Source organism: Haliaeetus albicilla, chromosome 11 (genome assembly GCF_947461875.1).
Source record: "Haliaeetus albicilla chromosome 11, bHalAlb1.1, whole genome shotgun sequence".
NCBI classification, from domain to species: domain Eukaryota; kingdom Metazoa; phylum Chordata; class Aves; order Accipitriformes; family Accipitridae; genus Haliaeetus; species Haliaeetus albicilla.
The window spans coordinates 41,934,986-41,956,633 of NC_091493.1; the positions used below are offsets into that span (position 1 = coordinate 41,934,986).

The window sequence follows — 21,648 nt, forward strand, 5'->3', positions numbered from 1 at the left end:
CCCATCCAGCTCTTACTTAACATCTCTCTATGGGGTTGCCAGATTGTTGTCATGCTGGAAGTGACTAGCAGTGAGTGTTTTCATTCTTGGTGTCTGAAAGAGTACCACTTTGGAGTCCTTCATGCTTTCATCATAGATTCCACCCCCCCCCCCCCAGCAAAGAGAAACAGTGAGAATGTGGATTTCTGAAATGAAATATTCTGAGGTCATTCTCCCCTTCTATAAGGTAAGAATATACATAAAATGCAAAGAAAAAGCTAAAGACAACATCTTAAAAATTTCTACAAGCTCCTTAGTGTGTTTCCATTTTCTTCAGGCACTAAGTACATGAGCCACTGTTAAATTTGTTTGCCAAGTTTCAGCCACCGTTTACCACCATAGGGTTTGTAGCGAAAGGAGCGGGGTCTTACATACTGTGCTCCCAGTACTTGCTGCCTTCATCTGGCTCAACTTACTTTTCCAGTGTGCCACTGTATGTCCATATACCTTAAGAAACAATTACAAGAATATATAAACATGCTCCTGCAACACATTTTCAGTCTTCCTTACAAGGTCACATACGAGACCCAGGTGGCACAGCATGCACTGTGTCACTAATGCCTCATGTCAGAGGGACCTCGCACCCGAAGGTTTTCCTGGAAAGCGCTTTTCCCTCCAGCACTGCTTTACATCCACCGGTGCTAGAGCCCACGTCCTCCCGACACCGACAGCGGCCGGTCACAGTGAGCCAGCAGTTCGCGTTGCCCCGTTCCCGAGCGTGGCTGGCCGTCACCCTCGGCTTCCCCCGGAGCCCCCCGCAGACACGGCGGCTGCCAGGCCCTGCGGCGGGGCTGGGCGGGGAGGAAGGAGAGGCCGCGTCCGCAGCGCTCGCACCGGAGGAGCGCACGCTGGCCGTCACGGGAAAAACCTGCGAATACACGAGAAATCCCTAGAGACTCGCTTCAGCAAAGCGAACAACCAAAGTCAAACGGTTCACGGGTGGAACGAAGAAAGGTAACCTCCCGCGCCCGCAGCCGAACGGGAGCCGCCGCCGCGCCGGGAGGGAGCGGGCAGCAGCCCCGGCCGGGGGCAGCGCGGGCCGGCGGGCGGGCGCTCTCCCTCGCCGCCTGCTGCCCCTAGCCCGCAACAGCAGCTCGGCTACAACATAACCTTCCGGCTCTGCTCGCAGCCGGGCCTGCGCAACAGCCGCCGTGGGCGAAGCTGGCGTCGCCGCGGTCGCACCCGGTTAAGACCGGAATGCTCCTTCCGCCACCGGGCAGGCCCGAACACCCCCGCCCCGCCGGAACGCCGCGGGCGGGATTCCCCCCCCCCCCGCCGGGTGACCGCGCAGGCGCACTCCGCCTGCCCTCCTTAGCGGAGCGCGGGCCGGAGTCACGTGTGCCGCGCCGCGCCGCGCCCGGAAGTAACGTGAGGCGGAGGGCGGCTGTGGCCACAGGTGGCGGCGTGCTGTGCCGCCCGGGTGAGTGAGTGAGCCGAGCCGTGCCGTGCCGTGCCGTGCCGTGCCCGGCGGCGCAGGAGCGGCCTGGGCTGCGCCGGGGGGGTCGCGGCGAGGCCGGGGCGGCCGCCGGCCCTGCCGCCTAGGGGTGTCGCAGAGGCGGGCTGCGCTGTCGCGGCCGCCCGTAGCTGAGCGCGACGGGCCCCTTAGCGGAGGGGCGAGCCGCGTTGCGGCCGGCGCTGGGCTGTGCCTTCCGTCGGCGCTCCGCGGTAAGTCAAAGCGGTTGCTGCCGGCTCCCCTCCTGCGACTGGAGGATCAGGAGCCGTTGCTGTATTGCTCGCAGTGGAGGAGTGAGGACTCCGTGGGAAAACAAGCGAGCTAAGCCTTGAAGCTGTAGAGGTGCTGTACGTACAGTCGCTGCAGTGCTGCCTGCGCCTGGACGCTCCCTGTTCTCTTGGTCCTCGCAAGCTTTCCAGAGCCTTCTAGACTTTGGTTCAAATTTTCTTGATGGCTACGGAGCATTGTTACTGCGTGGAGTTATTGGCAGAGTGAAATAGCAGTTTGGACCCCTGCGAGCACTAGATGAATTGATAAGAGCTATGTTGGCCTTATTCTTCTCGAGCTTTGTGACAGCAGAGCTGTCACCCCTCTTGGGAGTTCTTTTTCCTTGCTTGCCTCTTGTGTCTGTCTACTTACAAGATTTCTCCATGCCCAAAGAAAAAATTTAAACCCTCCTGACACTTGCGTGACACATAAAAGTTATTACCTAGGTTTTGACCTGACTCTTGGTGATAAACCTGTGTTGTTTGCTTGGTGTTTGTTCACAGAAGATACAGCAGGATCAGATTAGAGGGTTTTTTTAAGAAACCTGATAGCTCTCTGAAAGAAGTAATAAAACTGTAGATAAAGGAGACTTAATGAGCAAACCTTACACAGTTTTGCAAAAGCCTTTGGCAAGTGTCCCTATACTATGAAGTCAGGAACAGCTTTAGTTTCTTAAATGAAAAATAACTAAAATACTTCCATAAATGCTTATACCTATGCTGACTGTACCATAAAAAATGATGGATACTTGGAAGTGTTTACCTTCTTTCTTTTCTCAGAATTGGTCTTGATGACACTAAGAAGCAATTCATAAAGGGTTAAAATAAAGTTTTCTTCTTCCCTGTCCTATACTAAAGTATTTATATTTAATCACATTAGAAAGTACGTTACCTTTTCTGTATTTGTGACGGTGAATAATTTTTGTTAACTGCTTTGTTTGTTTTGATTTGTGTCTTTGTTTGCTGTACTGCCTTCCTCTTCTAAGCTACTCTTTTCCAGCATTGTTATAAGAAGTGTATTCAATAGCAGAGTGAACATCTTTCAGGCTTAGATTTGGTAATTTTTCAGCTGCTCTTGTTGCATGTTGTATTAGTAGCAATATGAAAGCAATGTTATTTTTATGTTTTTCTGCAGCATCCAGGGAAGAAAACATCTGATAGTCACTGTGGATGATACTCTGAAAAGTCAGTTCCAGGTTGTCGTTAGCAAAAATCAAAAAGTAAATAGAATGGTAGGAATTATCAGGTAAGGAATGAAGTGCAGAGTAAAAGACCATACCATGCCACTGTGTAAATCCTTGCTTTGTCCAAACTTGAGTACTCTGTGCAGTTCTGGACTCTCCCTTGGGTGATATGCTGTACTCTGTTTAGGATAACCGGGGAGGTGAAGGAAGAGCAATGGAGATGACTGTATCGTTGAAATAGCCTTGATACAAGGAGAGCAAGAGCATCCTGTACTGATTTGTTAGTGGCAGTGTAGTCTAAGGAGTTGCTGTGCTTCTCTCTTGCTGGTGCTAGTACTCACATATTGTATAGATGGGTGGGTCAGTTGGTCTCTGAACAGAATATTACCATGATCAAGCTGTTTTCTGGAGGGGGGTGGGAACTGCAGCTTCAAGTAGGAGGGGTGGCAAAACTGGTGCACTTCTGGTGCTAGAATTGTTTAGGGAAAACTTGAGCATCACAGCAGAGGGAGGAATGAGAGGATGGGTGCACTACAAGCCTGCAAAATCGTGAGTGGTATGGAGAAGGTGAATAGCCCCAGAACCATGCAAAGCTGGAGACCAGGAGGGTATTCAGGTAGTTTTAATTGCTTTCTTGTCCTGCCCATGTACTTTATCTGGTCATCTGACAGACTGCTGTTCTACTGATGTGTTTTGTTTTATGTCTTATTTTCCCCATTAGGATTTGGGTGTCAGTTTACCCTTTATAGAAACTGAATGCCATCTTGTTTCTCCCCAACCCCAAAAGAAGAAGGCAAGACGTTGTGAGGGCAGAGAATAAAAAAGGAAAGGTAGGTAAAGGCAAATGGCTTAAAAATAAGGAACTGGAGGGAATGCTGAGCTGAGCATGCACAGTTCCCTGAGGCTGAGATGCTGATGAATGCTGTTTTGAGTGGTGTTCTTCTTGGAGAAATGAGAGGACAGGGACTTAGAAATAAATCCTACAGTTGGTGAATAGTCCCTAGTTTTTCTTAGGAAGTTGTAGCTTAACCGTTGGCTGGCTTAACCATTACCAGAAGGCAGTTGTTGAAGAGGTTCCACAATGGGGCTTTGGATATGGAGGGTATGAATAAAAAAAACTAGTAGGGCAAAATAGTGCAACTAAAATTTCTGTAAGAGGTTCTGGAAGAGAGGCTGACACCCAGGGTAGTAAATGTGGAAGTCAGTCTTTCTCCTGAAATACTAAACGGATATTAAACAAGAGTGCCAACTTCAGTCTACATTTTTCAGAATTCTTTTCATTCTATCCTTGCATTTCCCTGGCTACGGTTTCTCCTGGATATGAATGTGTGTCCAGGTACTTGATTTGCATCTTGTTGCTTAGCAGCACTATTGTCACTCTACTTAACCATAGCTATTACAAAACTTCTATTCAGTCTCCATTGCTTTTCCTGAGTGATCTATGGCACTTGTACAACCTTCATTTGATGGCCATAGGGAAATGGCAACAGAATTGGGAGGCTAGTTCTATCATCTTTATCCTTAACAGCTGGTGGAACCTGCTGCTCAGTGCTGAAAACAGGTGGTAGAAGAAAGTAGCCACATTTGATCCAGGCAAGAGTAGAGAGATGATGTTAGGACGAAGGAAATGCTTGAAAGGTGCTAACTAACCCTAGCTTGAGGTTTCTTAGTGAGTGCTAGTGCTTGATTAAATTAACCTGTGTCCTTATGTTCCTCACTTATAAATCAGAGTAGCTGCTTTAATCAAGATTACTTTTTTTTTCTTAATTAGGTGAGGGAAAGAAGTCTTTGCACAGAGATACACCTATGTTTGTTGCATTTGTGTCTAGGACTAAAGGTGGACTGTAGCATGTCTGCCTATACAGATTATTAATAATGTCAGGATGGTTCCATGCTTTTTTCTCTAAGATGGAACTCTCTTTAAGATTACTGAAGGTGTTCACTGCCCTTAACTCTCTGAAACCACAGTTTTCCATTGCTCACTTCCTACTATGCTTGCTGTACACTGAGGTAAATTACTGCTGACCAGGTAGGAAATCTAGGATTCCTTGCCACTAACAAGCATCCTTCCATAAAAACTACTGGTCTCATGTGAGAAATGAAAGTACCCATTTAGTTGCTGTTCATTTTCTCTTGCCAGTTCTTCCTCTATTTCAGTGTCTGAAAAAGAAAAGCAGTTCCCCAGTATCTGCAGGGGTTGAGAGGAATCTGTTGCTTTTTTTTTTTTGGAAGCACAGTTCAAAGAAGTTGCATGTGCTTAAAAATTGGCCATGTAAGCTTGAAATGAGGGCATTCCTGTTTCTTGTTAACTGTTTAAAAATCAAAATGAAGGCTTGGCTTAACATAAAAAATCAGCTGCTATGATACATCTTTAGTCACTGTTCTGTGTTTTTTGTGAGTGACCAACATTCTGGTGTTAGTGTTGTCTTTATTCTGCAATTATACACACCAGGTTTATCTTTGCTAATAATTGGAGAGGGGAGGAGGGGAGAGCAGGGCCTATGTGTGCTATGATTAAAACAAATTCCACTTCTTGTGAAGTGGGGATCTCCAGATAGTCTTCTAATGAAATGAACAACCTTATATTTATTTGGGGGGTTTGAGGGGTTGGTTTGTTTTCCCTCATGTGGAGATAGTGAAATCTTAATGTCAGATAATTGTGAGTTGGGTCTTCTATTAATTCTTGAGACACTGAGGCTTTTGCAAGTGTCTTGAACTCTAACCCAGCTACTTGAATATTGTTCACTCTTCATGAGGTTTTTTCCACAGCTGTGAAACTTTCAGAGAAGATTGCTTCCTGATCCCAGAAGGTGATGTGTTAAAGATGTTAAAAAAAAAAAAAAGCAAACCCTCCCCCCCAGTAAACAGCCCTCCAAACAAAAATATCCCACAAACTAAATAAAAACCAAATACTGTCTTGTAACAACATGAGAATTAGTGCTGTTGGAATTTGTTTGAATTCTAATAGGTAAATAGGAATATAATAGTGGTAAAATAGGTGTAGGCAGAAGACAGTATAACTAGTATCTGAGTTGAACTGAGGAAATTCTATGAATTTTGTAGTGTCTTTGAAGATGAGAAACTAGATTTATGGTTTCTGCTAATTGCAGTGATAAGAGTGCTTGTGGATGACACCCAAGTTGGGTGGGAGTGTTGATCTGCTTGAGGGTAGGAAGGTTCCACAGAGGGATCTGGGCAGGCTGGATCGATGGGCCAAGGTCAACTGTATGAGGTTCAACAAGGCCAAGTGCCGGGTCCTGCACTTGGGTCACAACAACCCCATGCAGCGCTACAGGCTTGGGGAAGAGTGGCTGGAAAGCTGCCTGGTGGAAAAGGACCTGGAGGTGTCAGTCAACAGCTGACAGCCAGCTGAATATGATCCAGCAGTGTGCTGAGGTGGCCAAGAAGGCCAGTAGTATCTGGGCTTCTATCGGATCGTGTGGCCAGCAGGACTAGGGGAGTGATTGTCCTCCTGTACTCGGCACTGGTGAGGCTGCACCTTGAACACTGTGTTCAGTTTCGGGCCCCTCACTACAAGAAAGACATTGAGTTGCTGGAGCGTGTCCAGAGAAGGGCAACGAAGCTGGTGAAGGGTCTGGAGCACAAGTCTTAGGAGGAGCGGCTGAGGGAACTGGGGCTGTTTAGTCTGGAGAAGGAGCTGAGGGGTGACCTTGTTGCTCTCTACAACTACCTGAAAGGAGGTCATAGCGAGGTGGAGGTCGGTCTCTTCTCCCAAGTAACAAGTGATAGGATGAGAGGAAATGGCCTCAAGTTGTGCCAGGGGAGGTTGAGACTGGATATTAGGAAAAATTTCTTCACCAAAAGTGTTGCCCAGGGAAGCAGTGGAGTCACCATCCCTGGAGGTATTTAAAAGATGCACTTAGGCACATGGTTTAATGGTGGACTTGGCAGTGTTAGCTGTCCTGGTTTCAGCTGGGATAGAGTTAACTGTCTTCCTAGTAGCTGGTACAGCACTATGTTTTGAGTTCAGTATGCAAGAATGTTGATAACACTGATGTTTTCAGTTGTTGCTCAGTAGTGTTTAGACTATAGTCAAGGATTTTTCAGCTTCTCATGCCCAGCCAGGGCACAAGAAGTTGGCACAGAACACAGCCAGGGCACCTGACCCAAACTGGCCAATGGTGTATTCCATACCTTGGGACGTCCCATCTAGTATAGGAACTGGGAAGTCGGGGCGGGGAATCACCGCTTGGGCACTAGCTGGGTGTTGGTCGGCGGGTGGTGAGCAATTGCCCTGCGCATCATTTGTACATTCCAATCCTTTTGTTACTACTGTTGTCATTTTATTAGTGTTATCATTATCATTATTAGTTTCTTCTTTTCTGTTCTATTAAACCGTTCTTATCTCAACCCACGAGTTTTACTTCTTTCTCCCGATTTTCTCCCCCATCCCACTGGATGGGGGGGGAGTGAGTGAGCGGCTGCGTGGTGCTTAGTTGCTGGCTGGGGTTAAACCATGACATAGGCTCTTAGAATCATTTAGGTTGGAAAAGACCTTCAAGATCATCGAGTCCAACCATCATCCATGCCCACTAAACCATGTTATGGAGTACCCTGTCTATGCACTTTTTGAATACCTCCAGGGATGGTGACTCAACCACTTCCCTAGCAGCCTATTCCAATGTGTGACAACCCTCTCAGTAAAGAAATTTTTCCTAATATCTAACCTAAATCTCCCTTGCTGCAACTTGAGGCCATCTCCTCTCATCCTATCTCCAGCCACCTGACAGAAGAGGCCTGCACCCACCTCACTACAACCCCCCTTTAGCTAGTTGTAGAGAGCGATAAGGTCTCCCTTCAGCCTCCTCTTCTCCACACTAAACAACCCCACTTCCCTCAGCTGTTCCTCCTAAGACTTGTGCTCCAGGCCCCTCACCAACTTGGTTGCCCTTCTCTGGACATGCTCCAGCAACTCAATGTCTTTCTTGTAGTGAGGGGCCTGAAACTGAACACAGTGTTCAAGGTGTGGCCTCACTAGTGCCGAATACAGGGGAATAATCACTTCCCTGCTCCTGCCGGCCGCATGTATGCCAGGATGCTGTTGGCCTTCCTGGCCACCTGGGCACACTGCTGGCTCATATTCAGCTGGCTGTCAACCAGCACCCCCAGGTCTTTCTCTGCCAGGCAGCTTTCCAGCCACTCTTCCCAAGCCCGTAGCTGTGCATGGGATTGTTGTGACCCAAGTGCAGGACCCAGCACTTGGCCTTGTTGAACCTCATACGATTGCTCTCAGCCCATGGATCCAGCCTGTCCAGATCTCTCTGTAGAGCCTCCCTACCCTCAAGCAGATCGACTCTGCCTCCCAACTTGGTGTCATCTGCAAACTTGCTGAGGGTGCACTCGATCTGCTCGTCCAAGTCATTGATAAAGATATTAAACAGAATTGGGCCCAATACCGAGCCCTGGGGAACACCACTTGTGACCCGCTGCAAACTGGATTTCACCCTGTTCACCACAACCCTCTGGGCTCGTCCAGCCATGCAGTTTTTCACCCAGCAAAGAGTACACTTATTTTAATTTAGAAGTGAATGCAAATGCCATATGGGGGATAGGTGAAGAGCAAAGGCAGGACTCGCCCTTGTGGAAGGGTGTGGGCTACAGTGGAGAAAACAAAGGCGGTAAAGGGCCTACAGAGGTAAAGCCACTCCTGAAAGTTTGTCTACAGCTCCCTTTCATCTGCTGTCTGCATCAGACTGCAAACACCTGAGAACAGGGAGAATCAAGGTCAAGGGAAGCTGGATGTGGGAGATGGCTAGGCAGCCTGTGCTGTGGGGAGGGCTGTCTGGACTAGTCTGGGACTAGACGGAAAACAGTTGTTAATGCTCCAACCTGTAAAGCCCTGGATTTTGTGCTGCAACGTGGAGTAGAATTACATCATCTGCTGGGACAGCAGGACGGGAAGGTGAGCGTGCTGGTGGGAGGGATGAGGCTGGAGCCGCGGAGCTTACATCAGCCGGCCGTGGGCCTGGGGTTGCTGCGCGCCGCGCTGATGTGGCGCCCGCTGCCGGGAGGCCGGGGATTGGCTGCGGCGGGTCAGCTGGTCCGGCCGCGCCCGCCGCGGCGGGAGCGCGGTCGCGTCGCGGTCCTGGTGCCGCCGCAGGTGCCGCCGCCCGTGGACATCTCTGTCGCAGCTTCAGCAGGACGGGTCAGGTACGGAAATCCTGGTGGCTTCAAGTGCTGAGGCAAGGAGTGATGCCTGGAGGTGTCAGTGATAAACGTGCGGCAAGCCATTTGTCTGCCGTTGCGTTTTGTGAAGCTGAACTCGCTGTCTGTGCCTGAGTGGGTTCTGCTGCTTGCTCCTGGTGTGAATCGCTCGGTTCCTCCGCTTGTACTTCCCAGGGCAGGCAGTTGGAGGTACTAGTCCCGTCTCTAGTGCTGGTGCTATACAGCCCTGCTTGTGCTGCTTCGCTTACTTATAGACGAGGTATAGCAAAATGGAACAATACTCAACGTCCACAGATGCTGTCTTTTGAGGTAGCCAGAACGGTTCCGACAGGCCAGTAGCAGGGTTTTATTCCGCTGCACAAGGCAATGTCGATCGATGCAGGCTGCTGCGACCGCGCTGTCCTGCTGGAATGGATTCTTGGTAGAAAAGAATTGCATGGTATGTGTTGCTTGAATTGCCTGTTGTCTGTGTGTATAACTTCTATAGAACCTGGGCAAAGCTATTTGTGGACTGTTCTAAAGACAATTTATTTGAAGCTTTATTTTAGTCAGTTCTTCTCAGCTGGCTTCCCTCTGGGAAGGTTTCTTGGATTTGAGTTTGCACTAAGAACTGCAGATATATTTTTTTTTCCTTACAAAAGTTTTCATTTTAAGGTAACAAAGCTGCTTAAATAACAAAACCCCTGAATGTTACAGAGGACTTATTTGTGTTATGGTAAAGACTTGCGTCGTTAAAATTATGCGTATTTCCTTGGAACTTGATTTCTCTCTGCTTAATTGCTTAAGTGTAGTACAGTTTAGCTCTTTCTATAGGAGTTTGGTTTCCAGATTTTTTTCCCTTGTGGAATGTCCTCACACTTAGTTGAGATATTGGCCTTTATATATAAAACTGTGAAAAAAAATTATTTAGTTTTATTTTATCAACTCACTGCAAATATCTGTGGACATCCCATGGGTCTGCAGCCAACAGACTGAAAAATCAGTGTTATAGATTGTTGTTGTTAAAAGGCACCAGTTTTAGGATTTGAGACCTCTGATTGCTTGGTAAGGTGACTAAGTCTCTTTACACTGATCTGGAGCAGAATCTAAATGTACTATGTTGTTTAACAACTGTTATGGAGATAACAAATTAATAAAAACTAGCCAATAGTATTGCTTTCTATGAGCAATAATATAAGGATAACTTCTATTATTTAAAGAGATGATGGGAGAATGATATTTTTAAAAGTCAGGTTTGGAGACTAGTTTGGAAGGAGTAGGTCTTCCTGGTAATGAAAAAAACATAAATTTTTAAGCTGTTGCCGGAGTCTTGGAGAAATACCTGAATAATGCATTTTGCATTTCTTTTTATTGCTCCCTCCCCTCCAAGTAAGGCAGATTTTTATTTTTTTAATTATTATTATTTATTTTATTTTTAATTTTTAATTTTTTTAATTAATTTTTTTTAAATTATGTACCTTTTTTTGGTTTGTTACTGAAGACCGGAACCATTCCAGGCATGAAAATGGGAGTGGAATGGAAAATGAGGATTGAAAGTAACTTTAAATCCTTGATTGAGTAAGAGAGGAGAAAGGAGTTGTTCTGCAGCCTCAGACTAGGCTGAAAGAAAGCTTGTCATTTACAGTATGCCCTACGCCCTGTCTATGCTTTCTGGCAGCGTCATTCCCATTTCACATTATTTTCTTGATATCTGCTGCTGCTTTAAAATTTCCATTTCTGTCGTCTTGTTAACTTAGCCTCCTTGCCTTTTCTCACAAGCTAGTTGCAAAACTGTGCTATTTCTTTCTAATCTTTTTCCTTCCAAAGATCCACACTGTCTACCACCTCTCACTGCTCACTGTCTGCTTGCTCTTAGCAAAGTTGTCTCTGGTAAAGGGAAGCAGGAGGCAGTCTTCCAGAAGGACAAGGTTGCTCTTAGTTGCAAGCAGCCCTGTAGTGGGAATGTGAAGTGGTTCTCTGGCAGATCAGTAGGAGCAACTAAGGACACAACACAGCTTGATCTAGCTAGTATGGGTCTATATTCTAGTGACAGTGCAACACCAGGTGAAGGTTATTACCGTGGTGGGAATCAAAGGCCTGACAGAAGAGGTTGTAACAGGAAATGTCTGGGGGTGAAACTTCAGGTAGAGTGCCTGGTTCTCTTCCCTAAGGGAGCTGGTCTGTGAAGGAAGCTGAAGAGGAACAGGCAGTTCCACTCAGGATAGTTGTGGTGGAAGGGGTCCTGGACAAAAGACCTGCCGTTTGCTAGTTCAGGTTGTCAGGAGCTGCAGGACTTGGCCATTCCTCTGAGACATAACTGAGACCCTGCTGGGAAGATGACGGCTGACAGTAGATGCTAGGGTGGACTTCAAGGTGGAAGGGTCAGACAGCCAGACATATGAACAGTGGGAATTGTTGTGCCCCCCAGAGGCAGGTGCATGAGGTGCCTGATAAGGGTTCGAAGAGGGAGTGTCTAGTTGGTACTGTTCACCTTTAAGCTTGCCCTGTTATGAGAAGAGAGCTTGGACTACTTGCTCAGTTGTATCATCTGCTCTGAGTCCTTTGTCTGCCTTGACCTGGCAGTGGTCATGACTGGCATTTCAGATGAAATACAGAACTGGAGGGATGTTGAAAATTAATATTGTTAAAAAGCCGTGCTATGTAATCTTTACTAGACAAAGCAGGAGAGCCATTATCTGCTGGTGGCAGCCGTGTCTTATGTAGAGGTGTATATTTTGGTAAGGTTTATAATGAAGTATAAGAACAATACACTGGTGTGGGGTAATGAAGCAACTTGAAGTGTTCATGTACATGTATGCCAGAACTGCCAGGTGCTATAACTGTCATGGTATTTGTAATAGCAGTCTTCCAATGCAGTTACTATGAGCTCTCCTTGTCCTCTCTTCAGTACCTTCTCCCTACCACAGCTTGTGCAGTGTTGTTTGCTCTATTCCAATGGTGCAGAGAGATGGATTGAAAGCAAGTAAAGGAAGCAAAATTTTGTAAAAGGGGAAGGAGAGGTTTCATGGCTTAAGCACTGTCTGGGAGATCTGGATTCTTGTTAATCTCCTTTGTTTCCTTTGTGATACTAGATGCATTACTTCAACTAGATCTGTCCTAGGAAATGGCTAATTGTGTATCCCTTGTTTACTGGGTGCTTGCTCTAGTGGATTTTGACTTGCAAGAATCCTGAGTGTTTACAAGTTCAGTCAAGGGAAACTAGTGCCAAATACCTTTGAAATTGTTGCCTTACTTGTAATCATGGTTAACATTTTGTCATTTGGTAGTGCTCAGGGAAAAGTGAGTCAGCATATTTTCTATATTGAATAGGGCTGAGATTCATAAGTGTAGTAGATGCTCTGTTGTGGGGTGTACAGAGAAGTCTGTATGATACAACCTCTCTATATTTTTTTTTTTTTTTCTTCCAGGCTTCCCTGTGGACAAAGTTAGGACTCTTCTCCATTGTAGATACACCCACTAATAATGTCTTCCCTTCTTGGGGAACCACGTGTTGTTCTTGATCTTTAATAATGATCTTCTGCCAGCAGGCAGGGAACAGGGACCTTCAGTTCTTCTAAGTCACAGTCTGAGAATTCTGCAAAATGGAGACTGGGCTGTCTGTCTCTTGCACAAGGAAATTGCGTTAAGACTGTACAGGACAAAGAGGAGTTGGGGTGGGGGGTTTGGTGAGGAGAGAGATACAGATGGAAATTCACTGATATTTAACCAGTTTTCCACCTTCCTCCCTTCCTTTTAACTTACAGATATCCTTGATTTGCAGAAGGCATCTCAAAATGTTGTGTCGAGCTGCTCTGAGCCCCCTTGTCCGTTCCCCTGGATGGTGCTTTGTGTTATCGCCACATGCCATCGCAGCCATTTCCCGTTTATGTATGTATGAGAGAAAGCACACATTTCTAATAATGTTGGTCAGTATGTGTCTGGGCATGCCTATACTCTTTCCTATGTTGAAAGGAAAATCACCTCATTAACATCATTCAAAATGTGCAACCTCTGGAGTGAGTTGCACTTGGAAGCTCTACTTTCTTAAAGTTACTTTCTCCCTTAACTCAATAATATTCAGTTGATGTCTGAGGGGTCTATTTTTCATTCTGATGTGCATTTCAAGCAAAAAAAAATCAGTTGTGAAAGTAATGCTACTGTAAAAGTTCTTTATTTCAACCTCATGTATTCCTGGAAAACAAGATCTGATTATGTCTGCTCCCCCATTTGCGTTTTCAACCCACAGATGTCTTGAGTAAAACAAGATGTGAAGCTCAAAGTTATTCAGATTAGGTAAAAGTGGAAAGATGCTTGCAGGAAATCTGAGTGTAAATACATCAGTGCCCTGTAAATAGTTGTTCCCTGAAAACCTAACTTGAGAGAACCATTCACTGTCTATTTGATTAGTGGTCTGAAATAGAGAAGGCAAGGACAGATAGACTCTATTAGATCAAGAGATTAACTGTTTACTGTTGCATGCAAGATTAATTTCCCATTGGTCTGTGTGTTAACAGTTCTCTTTTGTTGATATTTATATGAATTAATAAATGTTGAGATCTTTAAAATGCTAAATTTGTTTTTTCTGACCTATAGTTCTGTTGACTTCTGCATTTGTAGTATTTCTAAATATTCCGCGTTTTCCGAAGTCCGTAAACTACTCGGTTAACACTGTGAAAATTATTCCTTAGTATTGACAGTAATCAGTATCCAGTATTGGAACAATTCTGGTTACTTCATCAGTTGCATTCTAAAACTGAATTGAGCATTGATCACAGTTTTCTTTTGTTGTCTACTGTTTCTGTTGTGATCCTGTTCGGCTTGTCTATTTTGAAATTCTGCTTCTTTACTCCCGAGAAGCAAGCCTCATGCAGGTTTCATAAAAGGATCTGCAGTGCCAAATACTAAAGTCTTTTTCATATGTTTCTCCTTCTTTATTAAGGAAGTGAAACTGTTGACAAGGTACTGGATATAAAAACTGGAATGCCTAGAAACCTATTTGTCCAAAAAGTTGACTGGATGGCTATATCGTTTTCTTCCTAATTGCATATGAAGCAAGTTAATGGGCTTGCGTCACCAGAATTGTTTTGCATATGTAACATGGGAGCTGACTTCACATCTTAGTCCAGTCTAAAATAACTAAAAAAGACAGGTTTATGCAGTCATAGAGCAAGGTTAGCAATTAGGGCTTTAGCAGAGATGAATGAAATTCTCTGCGTGTCCTAGAACCATTGTCGTCTTCCATGTTTTTCTGAAAAAATAAGTGGTTTCTTTTCAGATACTGGTTATCCCTCAAGAGCTGCCTTCTTGGAACCTTCTAAACCCTGAAGCTCTAGCCAAGAGAATTGGAAACAATTTGGTTTTACTCCTTTCTGGTCATACTGTGTGGGATAGGCAAATACTATATAGTCATGTATAATGCTGGAAAGAACAGTTAAATTGGAATCCTTCACCTGTTCTTTCATATGTATTGTAGGCTTTATTTACATTCACAAGTATTCCCTCATGAAAATGAGGGGCAAATGAAACTCATCTCCAAATTCCATTTTTTAATTTTATATGCGTGACATGTTAGTGCAGCCCTCAGTTATGATTAATCATTTAAGCTTCTTCTGCGTGTCTGATGAACAAAAGATTTACTTATTTAAAACATTGTTAAAGGACAACTTTCTCTTTTTTATGTTCATTTCTGTCTTTCTCCAGCAGAAGTAACACCCAGAATAGTCACTTTAGGTTATAAATGAATCTATTTTGTATTACTGAGCATCAAAATTAGAGAGACTGAACAGATTAAATAAAATCAGGTAACTCTGACCATGGCATAGGATTCAGTTTACTGATTTGTAAAGAAGCCTCTGCATCTTCAGATGAGATACTGGTTAGGATTGACTAGAATAGAATAGTTCAGTTGGAAGGGCCCTACAGTGATCATCTAGTCCAGCTGCCTGACCACTTCAGCGCTGACCAAAAGTTAAAGCATGTTATTAAGGGCATTGTCCAAATGCCTCTTAAGCCCTGACAGGCACGGGGCATCGACCACCTCTCGAGGAAGCCTGTTGCCATGTTTGAACACCCATCTTGGTAAAGAAATGCTTCCTGATGTCCAGCCTGAAGCTCCCCTGATGCAGCTTTGAACCAGCCCCATGTGTCCTGTCCCTGGACGCCAGGGAGGAGAGATCAGCACCTCCCTCTCCACGTCCCCTCCTCAGGAAGCTGTGCCCCTCAGCCTCCTTCTCTCCGAACGAGACAAACCCAGCGTCCTCAGCTGCTCCTCAGAGGACGTGCCTTCCAGCCCCTTCACCAGCTTGGTTGCCCTCCTCTTGGCGTATTCAAGGACCAAAACGTCCTTCTAAAATTGAGGGGCCCAGCACTGCACACAGTATTCCAGGTGAGGCCGCACCAACAATAAACACATCAGGTTAATCACCTCTTTCGACCGGCTGCTCATGCTGTGTTTGGTGCCCCCCAGAATGCAGTTTGCCCTCTTGTCTGCCAGGGCACACTGCTGACTCACATTGAGCCTGCTGTCGACCAGCACCCCCAGATCCCTTTCTGCAGGGCTGATCGCCAGCCACTCCTCTCCCAATTTATACTTGTGACCAGCGTTACTCTGTCCTTGGTGCAGAATCTGGCATTTGGACTTGTTAAATTTCATGCCATTGATGATTGCCCAATGCTCCAATCTATACATCCCTCCACAAGGTCTCTTGTCCTTTGAGAGAGTCAACAGCACCTCCCAGTTTAGTATCATCTGCAAACTTGCTAATGGTGCAGTCAACTCCTGCATCCAGATCATTGATAAAAATGTTGAACAGCACTGGCCCTAGGATTGAGCCCTGAGGAACACCGCTGCTTACTGGTCCCTAGCCAGATATAGCCCCATTCACTACAACCCTTTGAGCCCTGTCTTCCAGCGAGTTCTTCACCCAGCACACCGTGAACCTGCTTATCTCACAGCTGGGCAACTTGTCCAGAAGGATGCTGTGAGGAACAGTATCAAAAGCCTCACTAAAATCCAGAAAAACTACATCCACCATCTTCCCTGCATTCAGTGGGCAGGTGACCTTACCATAGGGTATCAAATTAGTTAAACAAGACTTTCCCTTTCTGAACCCATGTTGACTATGCCTGATGATTGCATTGTGCTTTATATGCCTTTCAATAGCATCCAGTATGATCTTCTCCATAACTTTTCCATGAATGTGTGCCATCTTTTGACTAAGTTGCACTTTTGGTCCCAGAGTGTAGTGTCAGTAGCTGCTTTTTCAGTAATTACATCAGAAGTGTTCTCCATCTTTTTTGCTATACTGATATTTTTGAGACTGTCTAAAAGTTGACATTGGTTTAATACAGTTTCTTAATAGCAGTACAAGAAGAGCTAGATGGAGGATAAGGAAATGTGGTTTCAAATTCTTTTCAAGTAATATGGCTTATCCACATTATATTAATTATCCAGTTGACACACTTGGACTGCATGTATTCTTATCTGCATGACTCCTTCAGATGCAATTCACTGTGGATCTGCAAAACTGCATATGAAGTATATTGGAAGTGCTTTCTGTCTGCTTTCATTTCTTCAGCTTAACTTTGGGACTTTATGTGTTTGGGTCCACCTCTTTGTCAATTAGAAAGGATCCAGACTGTTCCTTGTGATTGTACCTTAATAGTCACTATCCTCTTTAATCTGCTGTGCTGATAGTGGTCTTGCTGACCTTTGCAGGCATTTTGAAAACAAAGATTTTGCTGGCAAGCATTCCCTATCTCATTGACTTGGGCAAAGTGCCAGCCTTACGTATCTTGTGTCTTACCTGTGTAATGCTGTGACTGTCTCTTCTCCCTCCAATGCCTATTTATCCTGTAGGAAGGTAACTTCCAGTTTGTATGTCCATCATCCCCCTTCTGCTGCCCCTAGTTGAGCAACGTGCAAAAATACCTGACCTAGAGATGTTGTAAAAGCTGTGTTTCTTTTCCTCCCTAAGAGTCAAGCTTTCTGTGCTACTACAGATGGGAAAACTCTCTAGCTGTATCTAATGAGGTGAGGCAAAGGAGACTGTTTTTAAAGCTAGTACTTTTACTTCTGATGTGAGCTGTATGGGCTTTTTTTACAGTGTCCTTCAGTTTGGTCTTCTAGATTCCCAGAGTCAAAGCTCTGTTACACGTGGGATATTGCCTTATATACCTTAGGGACGGTTAGAGCTGCTCAGATATATTAATGGTTCTCACTTTATTTTGGTGACTTGAAAGCTAGCTTCTCGTTCCAGGTCACTGAGAAGTGTGTATTGTGAGCTTTAGCCTTGGAAAGGGAGGAAATGTTACATGACTTCAAGGGCTTAAAGTCTGAATGAAACACTTAAAACTGCATTTTTTTTTTCTTTCTTTCTTTAACCACAGATCTCCCTTGTCATAACCAAAGATTAAGGAATGAATCCATCCGTTGTTGGAGCAACATCCCATTTATCACTATGCCACTCAGCCGTGCACATGGAAAATCATTTGCACACCGCAGTGAGCTGAAGCATGCAAAGCGGATTGTAGTGAAGCTGGGTAGTGCTGTTGTGACTCGAGGGGATGAGTGTGGCTTGGCCCTTGGGAGGCTGGCATCTATTGTAGAGCAGGTAATTCTGTGACTGAAGTGGAATGTTTATTTTAACTTCAGATACTTGGTGATTGTTGGATGGCACAGAAGATTGTAGGAAAACTCAAAAAACAGTGATGGCCGTTTAAAGCAACGTGTTGGCCTTTCCCTTTTTTGTTCCCCTGTGCTGTGGTAGCATAAACCGCGTAACTCTGTAAATAGGTGTTTAAAGGTGTGGTGAGTTAACCTTGACCAGCAGCTAAGCACCCATACAGATGCTTGTTTGCTGCCCCACCTCTGCCCCACCACCAGTCAGAATGGGAAGAAAATAGGAAGAGCAAAAGTAAGAAAACCTAGGGGTTGAAATAAAGACAGTTTAATAAGTGAAGGAAAGGGGAAAAGAAATAAGCGATGCTAAGGCAATCACTCACTACCTCGCACAAGCAGACCAATGCCCAGCTAGTCCCCGAGTGATGGCCACCTTGGGAGACAATCCCCTGCCCTTTCCTATCCTGCTACCCTGGTTTTATTACTGAGCATGATGTGATATGGTATGGAACATCCCTTTGGCCAGTTCACGTCAGCTGTCCCAAACGTGTCCTCTCTGAACTTCTTGCCCAGCCTCTAGCCTACATGCTGTGATGGGACATAGTGGGAAAAAGAAAGTGTTGATACTGTGCAAGTGCTGCTCAGCATGGGAAAAAGAGAAGGCTTTGATGCTGTGCAAGCACTATTTAGCAATAGGCAAAACACCGGCATGTTATCAACACTGTTTTAGTCCTGAAATCCAAAACACAGCAGTATATAGGCCCTTATGAAGTAAGTTAACTCCCATCTTGGCCAGACCCAGTACAGAGGGTGAGATTTTTATGCAATAGCTAAGATGTGACTGGGGCATTAGTTGGACCTAGTGGGAAGGTGGCACTGAAGTTTGTGAAGTCTGCAGGTTCTTGATTACCTGAGCATTTGCAGATTTCCTCTAGGAGAAAGCTTGAGACCTCATTACTACTAGAAAAACTGATGGGATCAGCTCATGAATTGGTTCTCCAAAATGAAATTATGACTTTGGGGGGGGATTGGACATGTCTTCTCTGGGAAGTGAAGTTAACATAATAAATTAAATTCATGTAAGACATCTAGCTTTAGAGCTTTGAAAGGAATCTGGCCAGATGCATGTAAGGAAGGAGTAAGTAAAAGCTGTATTATCAGAGTTAGCTTCTTCACTTCTAGAATTCAGTTACTGTATAATGGCAGTTTGGCGAATGGATGGCAAATAAGAGGGTTGGGGGAAGGTCCAGCTGCTACTTTACAGCTTTTTCATATCTTATCTTTCCTTATCTGTAGCAATGGAAGTGGAGGGGCGAGGGGTATAGAAGTGTTACCATGTAATATGTATTGTGAAAATTCAAGCATGACTGTCATAAAAACTGGTATTGTGAAAATGTCCTGGTTTCAGCTGGGATAGAGTTAACTGTCTTCCTAGTAGCTGGTACAGTGCTATGTTTTGAGTTCAGTATGCAAAGAATGTTGGTAACACTGATGTTTTCAGTTGTTGCCAAGTAGTGCTTGGACTAAAGTCAAGGATTTTTCAGCTTCTCATGCCCAGCGAGCAGAAAGCTGGAGGGGCACAAGAAGTTGGCACAGGACACAGCCAGGGCACCTGACCCAAACTGGCCAACAGGGTATTCCATACCATGTGACATGCCATTTAGTATAGGAACTGGGAAGTGGGAGGGAGTGGGGGGTGGGAATCACCGCTCGGGGACTAACTGGGTGTTGGTCGGCGGGTGGTGAGCAATTGCACTGCGCATCATTTGTACATTCCAATCCTTTTGTTACTACTGTTGTCATTTTATTAGTGTTATCATTATCATTATTAGTTTCTTCTTTTCTGTTCTATTAAACTGTTCTTATCTCAACCCACGAGTTTTACTTCTTTTTCCCGATTCTCTCCCCCATCCCACTGGATGGGGGGGGAGTGAGTGAGCAGCTGCGTGGTGCTTAGTTGCTGGCTGGGGTTAAACCACGACAGAAAAGAAAGTTTAGCAGAAGCTATAGATTGCATGCAGTCCTTTGCATAGCTCCTAAGTGGCTAGGCAGGTGTGCAGGAGTATCTTAGAGGGTGGTTGCCTTGCTTTCTGCATCCATGGATAAAGCAAAACACTTGTGTCAGCAAGAACTGGTGAGCATGTTATAACAGCCAGAACTGTCATGCTAGCAGCGATCATACTCCAGGCCCTATTTCTTATGTTCTGTACTTACAGGTGTCAATGCTGCAAAATCAGGGCCGAGAGATGATGATTGTAACCAGTGGTGCTGTAGCTTTTGGAAAGCAACGGTTGCGTCATGAGATCTTGCTTTCTCAGAGTGTGAGGCAAGCGCTTCATTCAGGCCAGAGTCAGCTAAAAGATATGGTGAGTGACTGGCAGCATTCCCGCTTTTCCTTGAATGTTGGGTGGTACCTGCTCAAGTTACTGCCTGACAGCAGTTCTTTATCTTTGTAGGCTATTCCAGTCTTGGAGGCCCGAGCCTGTGCAGCAGCTGGCCAGAGTGGACTAATGGCTTTGTATGAGGCCATGTTTACACAGTACAGCATCTGTGCGGCTCAAGTAAGAGATTCCTTCTTTCCTAGACTGACTTGCTACTTCAGTCAGTGATGGAATTGTTCTCAGATTTTTTCCGTGTTTTATACGCTGCTATTTTTACTGTAGTCTTGTATTTCTATTGCCATCCTACATTTGTGGCTTATTATTCTAGCGTAAATGGTAGCTTATACAGGAGTGCCTTGCTAAATATTTCTGAAATGGAGTTATCTATTGTCAAGGTGAAGCAAATAGGCTTTTTCTTTTTAGAATTGGTGTGTGCCCTGCTCTTATGTACAGCAGCGGGGTGGGGGGGCGTCTATTAAGGTCTATTCACAAAAGATAAAGTTGGTGATCCAAAGTGAGGGTTTAAAAATTACAAGTGACTGAACTGCCACACATTCTGTAAAGCTGACAGAAGTGCATATCCACACTTAAGAACTTGTGTCCATCTGCTCTTCAAACCTTTCTAACTTGTGGGTGGTGGTATCCCTAGCCTGGGTCTTCTACCTATAACCTATTCTGAATGCTGCAACTGTATTAATTGAACTACTCTTAAACAGGCTTTGCTTATCTTAAAAACTCTGAGAATGCAGAATTGCATCAACTGTAAGTCCTTATTTGTTTAGACACTTTTAATTAATTTAGGAGCCTAATATGAAGTCTCGCTTGGAGGAACTTCTTCCTGTAACACAGTATAGCTGATATCACTAAAATGTTTACAGTATAGCTAACAATTGCTGTAGGTTGCACTGGATTATAATCTTGTTCAAGTCGGTAGACAACTATCATTCCTTCGATTTAGAAGAATTAATTGCCCATGCCAAAAAAGTCAGTGTACACATTGATTCCAAGTGCTATTGTAACATCTGTGTGGTGGAGTTTTTTGCTTAGTTCTTAAATGTCCAATGGTAGAGTAAAAATGAAAAAAAGTCTCTTCAGAGCAGAAGTTGAGGTTTTTTTGTCTTAAAATACCAAAAAGAAAGGGGTGATGTCTGCATGCAGGAGGCTTTAAGACCAAGATTCTTTCAGAAAAGCAGGTGAGTTCTAGAGCCGAAGAGAAGTCTTGAGGCAAAGCATCCCTCCTGCTTGCGGCAGTAGAAACATTACACTGGGAAGGAAAACAGGAGAAGCAGTGTCTTGAGTAATCTTACAAATTGTTTAGGGTCTTAGTAGTTATCATCAGCATCTATGTTCTGCTTATGTTTTTTTTCCTAAGTTGATTCCTGGAGCCTGTGATCTGTCAGCTTGAGAAAGGCCCTTATAGGCTCCAGTGGAAGTTAAGGCATATAAACCTGAAAATGTTGTGCAAAGAGTGTTTCTCACTTGTATTCTTTATCCTTTAAATGTGGCTTATGTTTCTTTAGTGACCCAAAGGGCACGGCTG

General features: G+C 44.8%; 1 protein-coding gene across 13 annotated transcripts in view; it reads left to right on the plus strand.

Annotated features, from left to right (window-relative positions):
• Positions 1 to 1,442: 1,442 nt before the first annotated feature.
• The window catches only part of ALDH18A1 (aldehyde dehydrogenase 18 family member A1), a 42,336-nt gene continuing 22,130 nt past the window's right edge, over positions 1,443 to 21,648 (plus strand). For 2 of the 13 annotated variants that reach the window (XM_069797319.1, XM_069797320.1), the window contains exons 1-5: positions 9,095 to 9,113; positions 12,889 to 12,995; positions 17,496 to 17,719; positions 19,944 to 20,093; positions 20,184 to 20,288. In XM_069797319.1, the coding sequence (XP_069653420.1) occupies positions 12,902 to 12,995; positions 17,496 to 17,719; positions 19,944 to 20,093; positions 20,184 to 20,288 (573 nt within the window). In that variant the 5' untranslated portion in view covers positions 9,095 to 9,113; positions 12,889 to 12,901. Of the gene's footprint in view, positions 1,460 to 1,554; positions 3,005 to 3,039; positions 3,773 to 8,987; positions 9,114 to 9,543; positions 9,568 to 12,535; positions 12,794 to 12,871; positions 12,996 to 17,083; positions 17,140 to 17,495; positions 17,720 to 19,943; positions 20,094 to 20,183; positions 20,289 to 21,648 lie in introns of those variants that run through there. The other 11 variants (XM_069797323.1, XM_069797325.1, XM_069797322.1 and 8 more) reach the window with 11 other exon arrangements.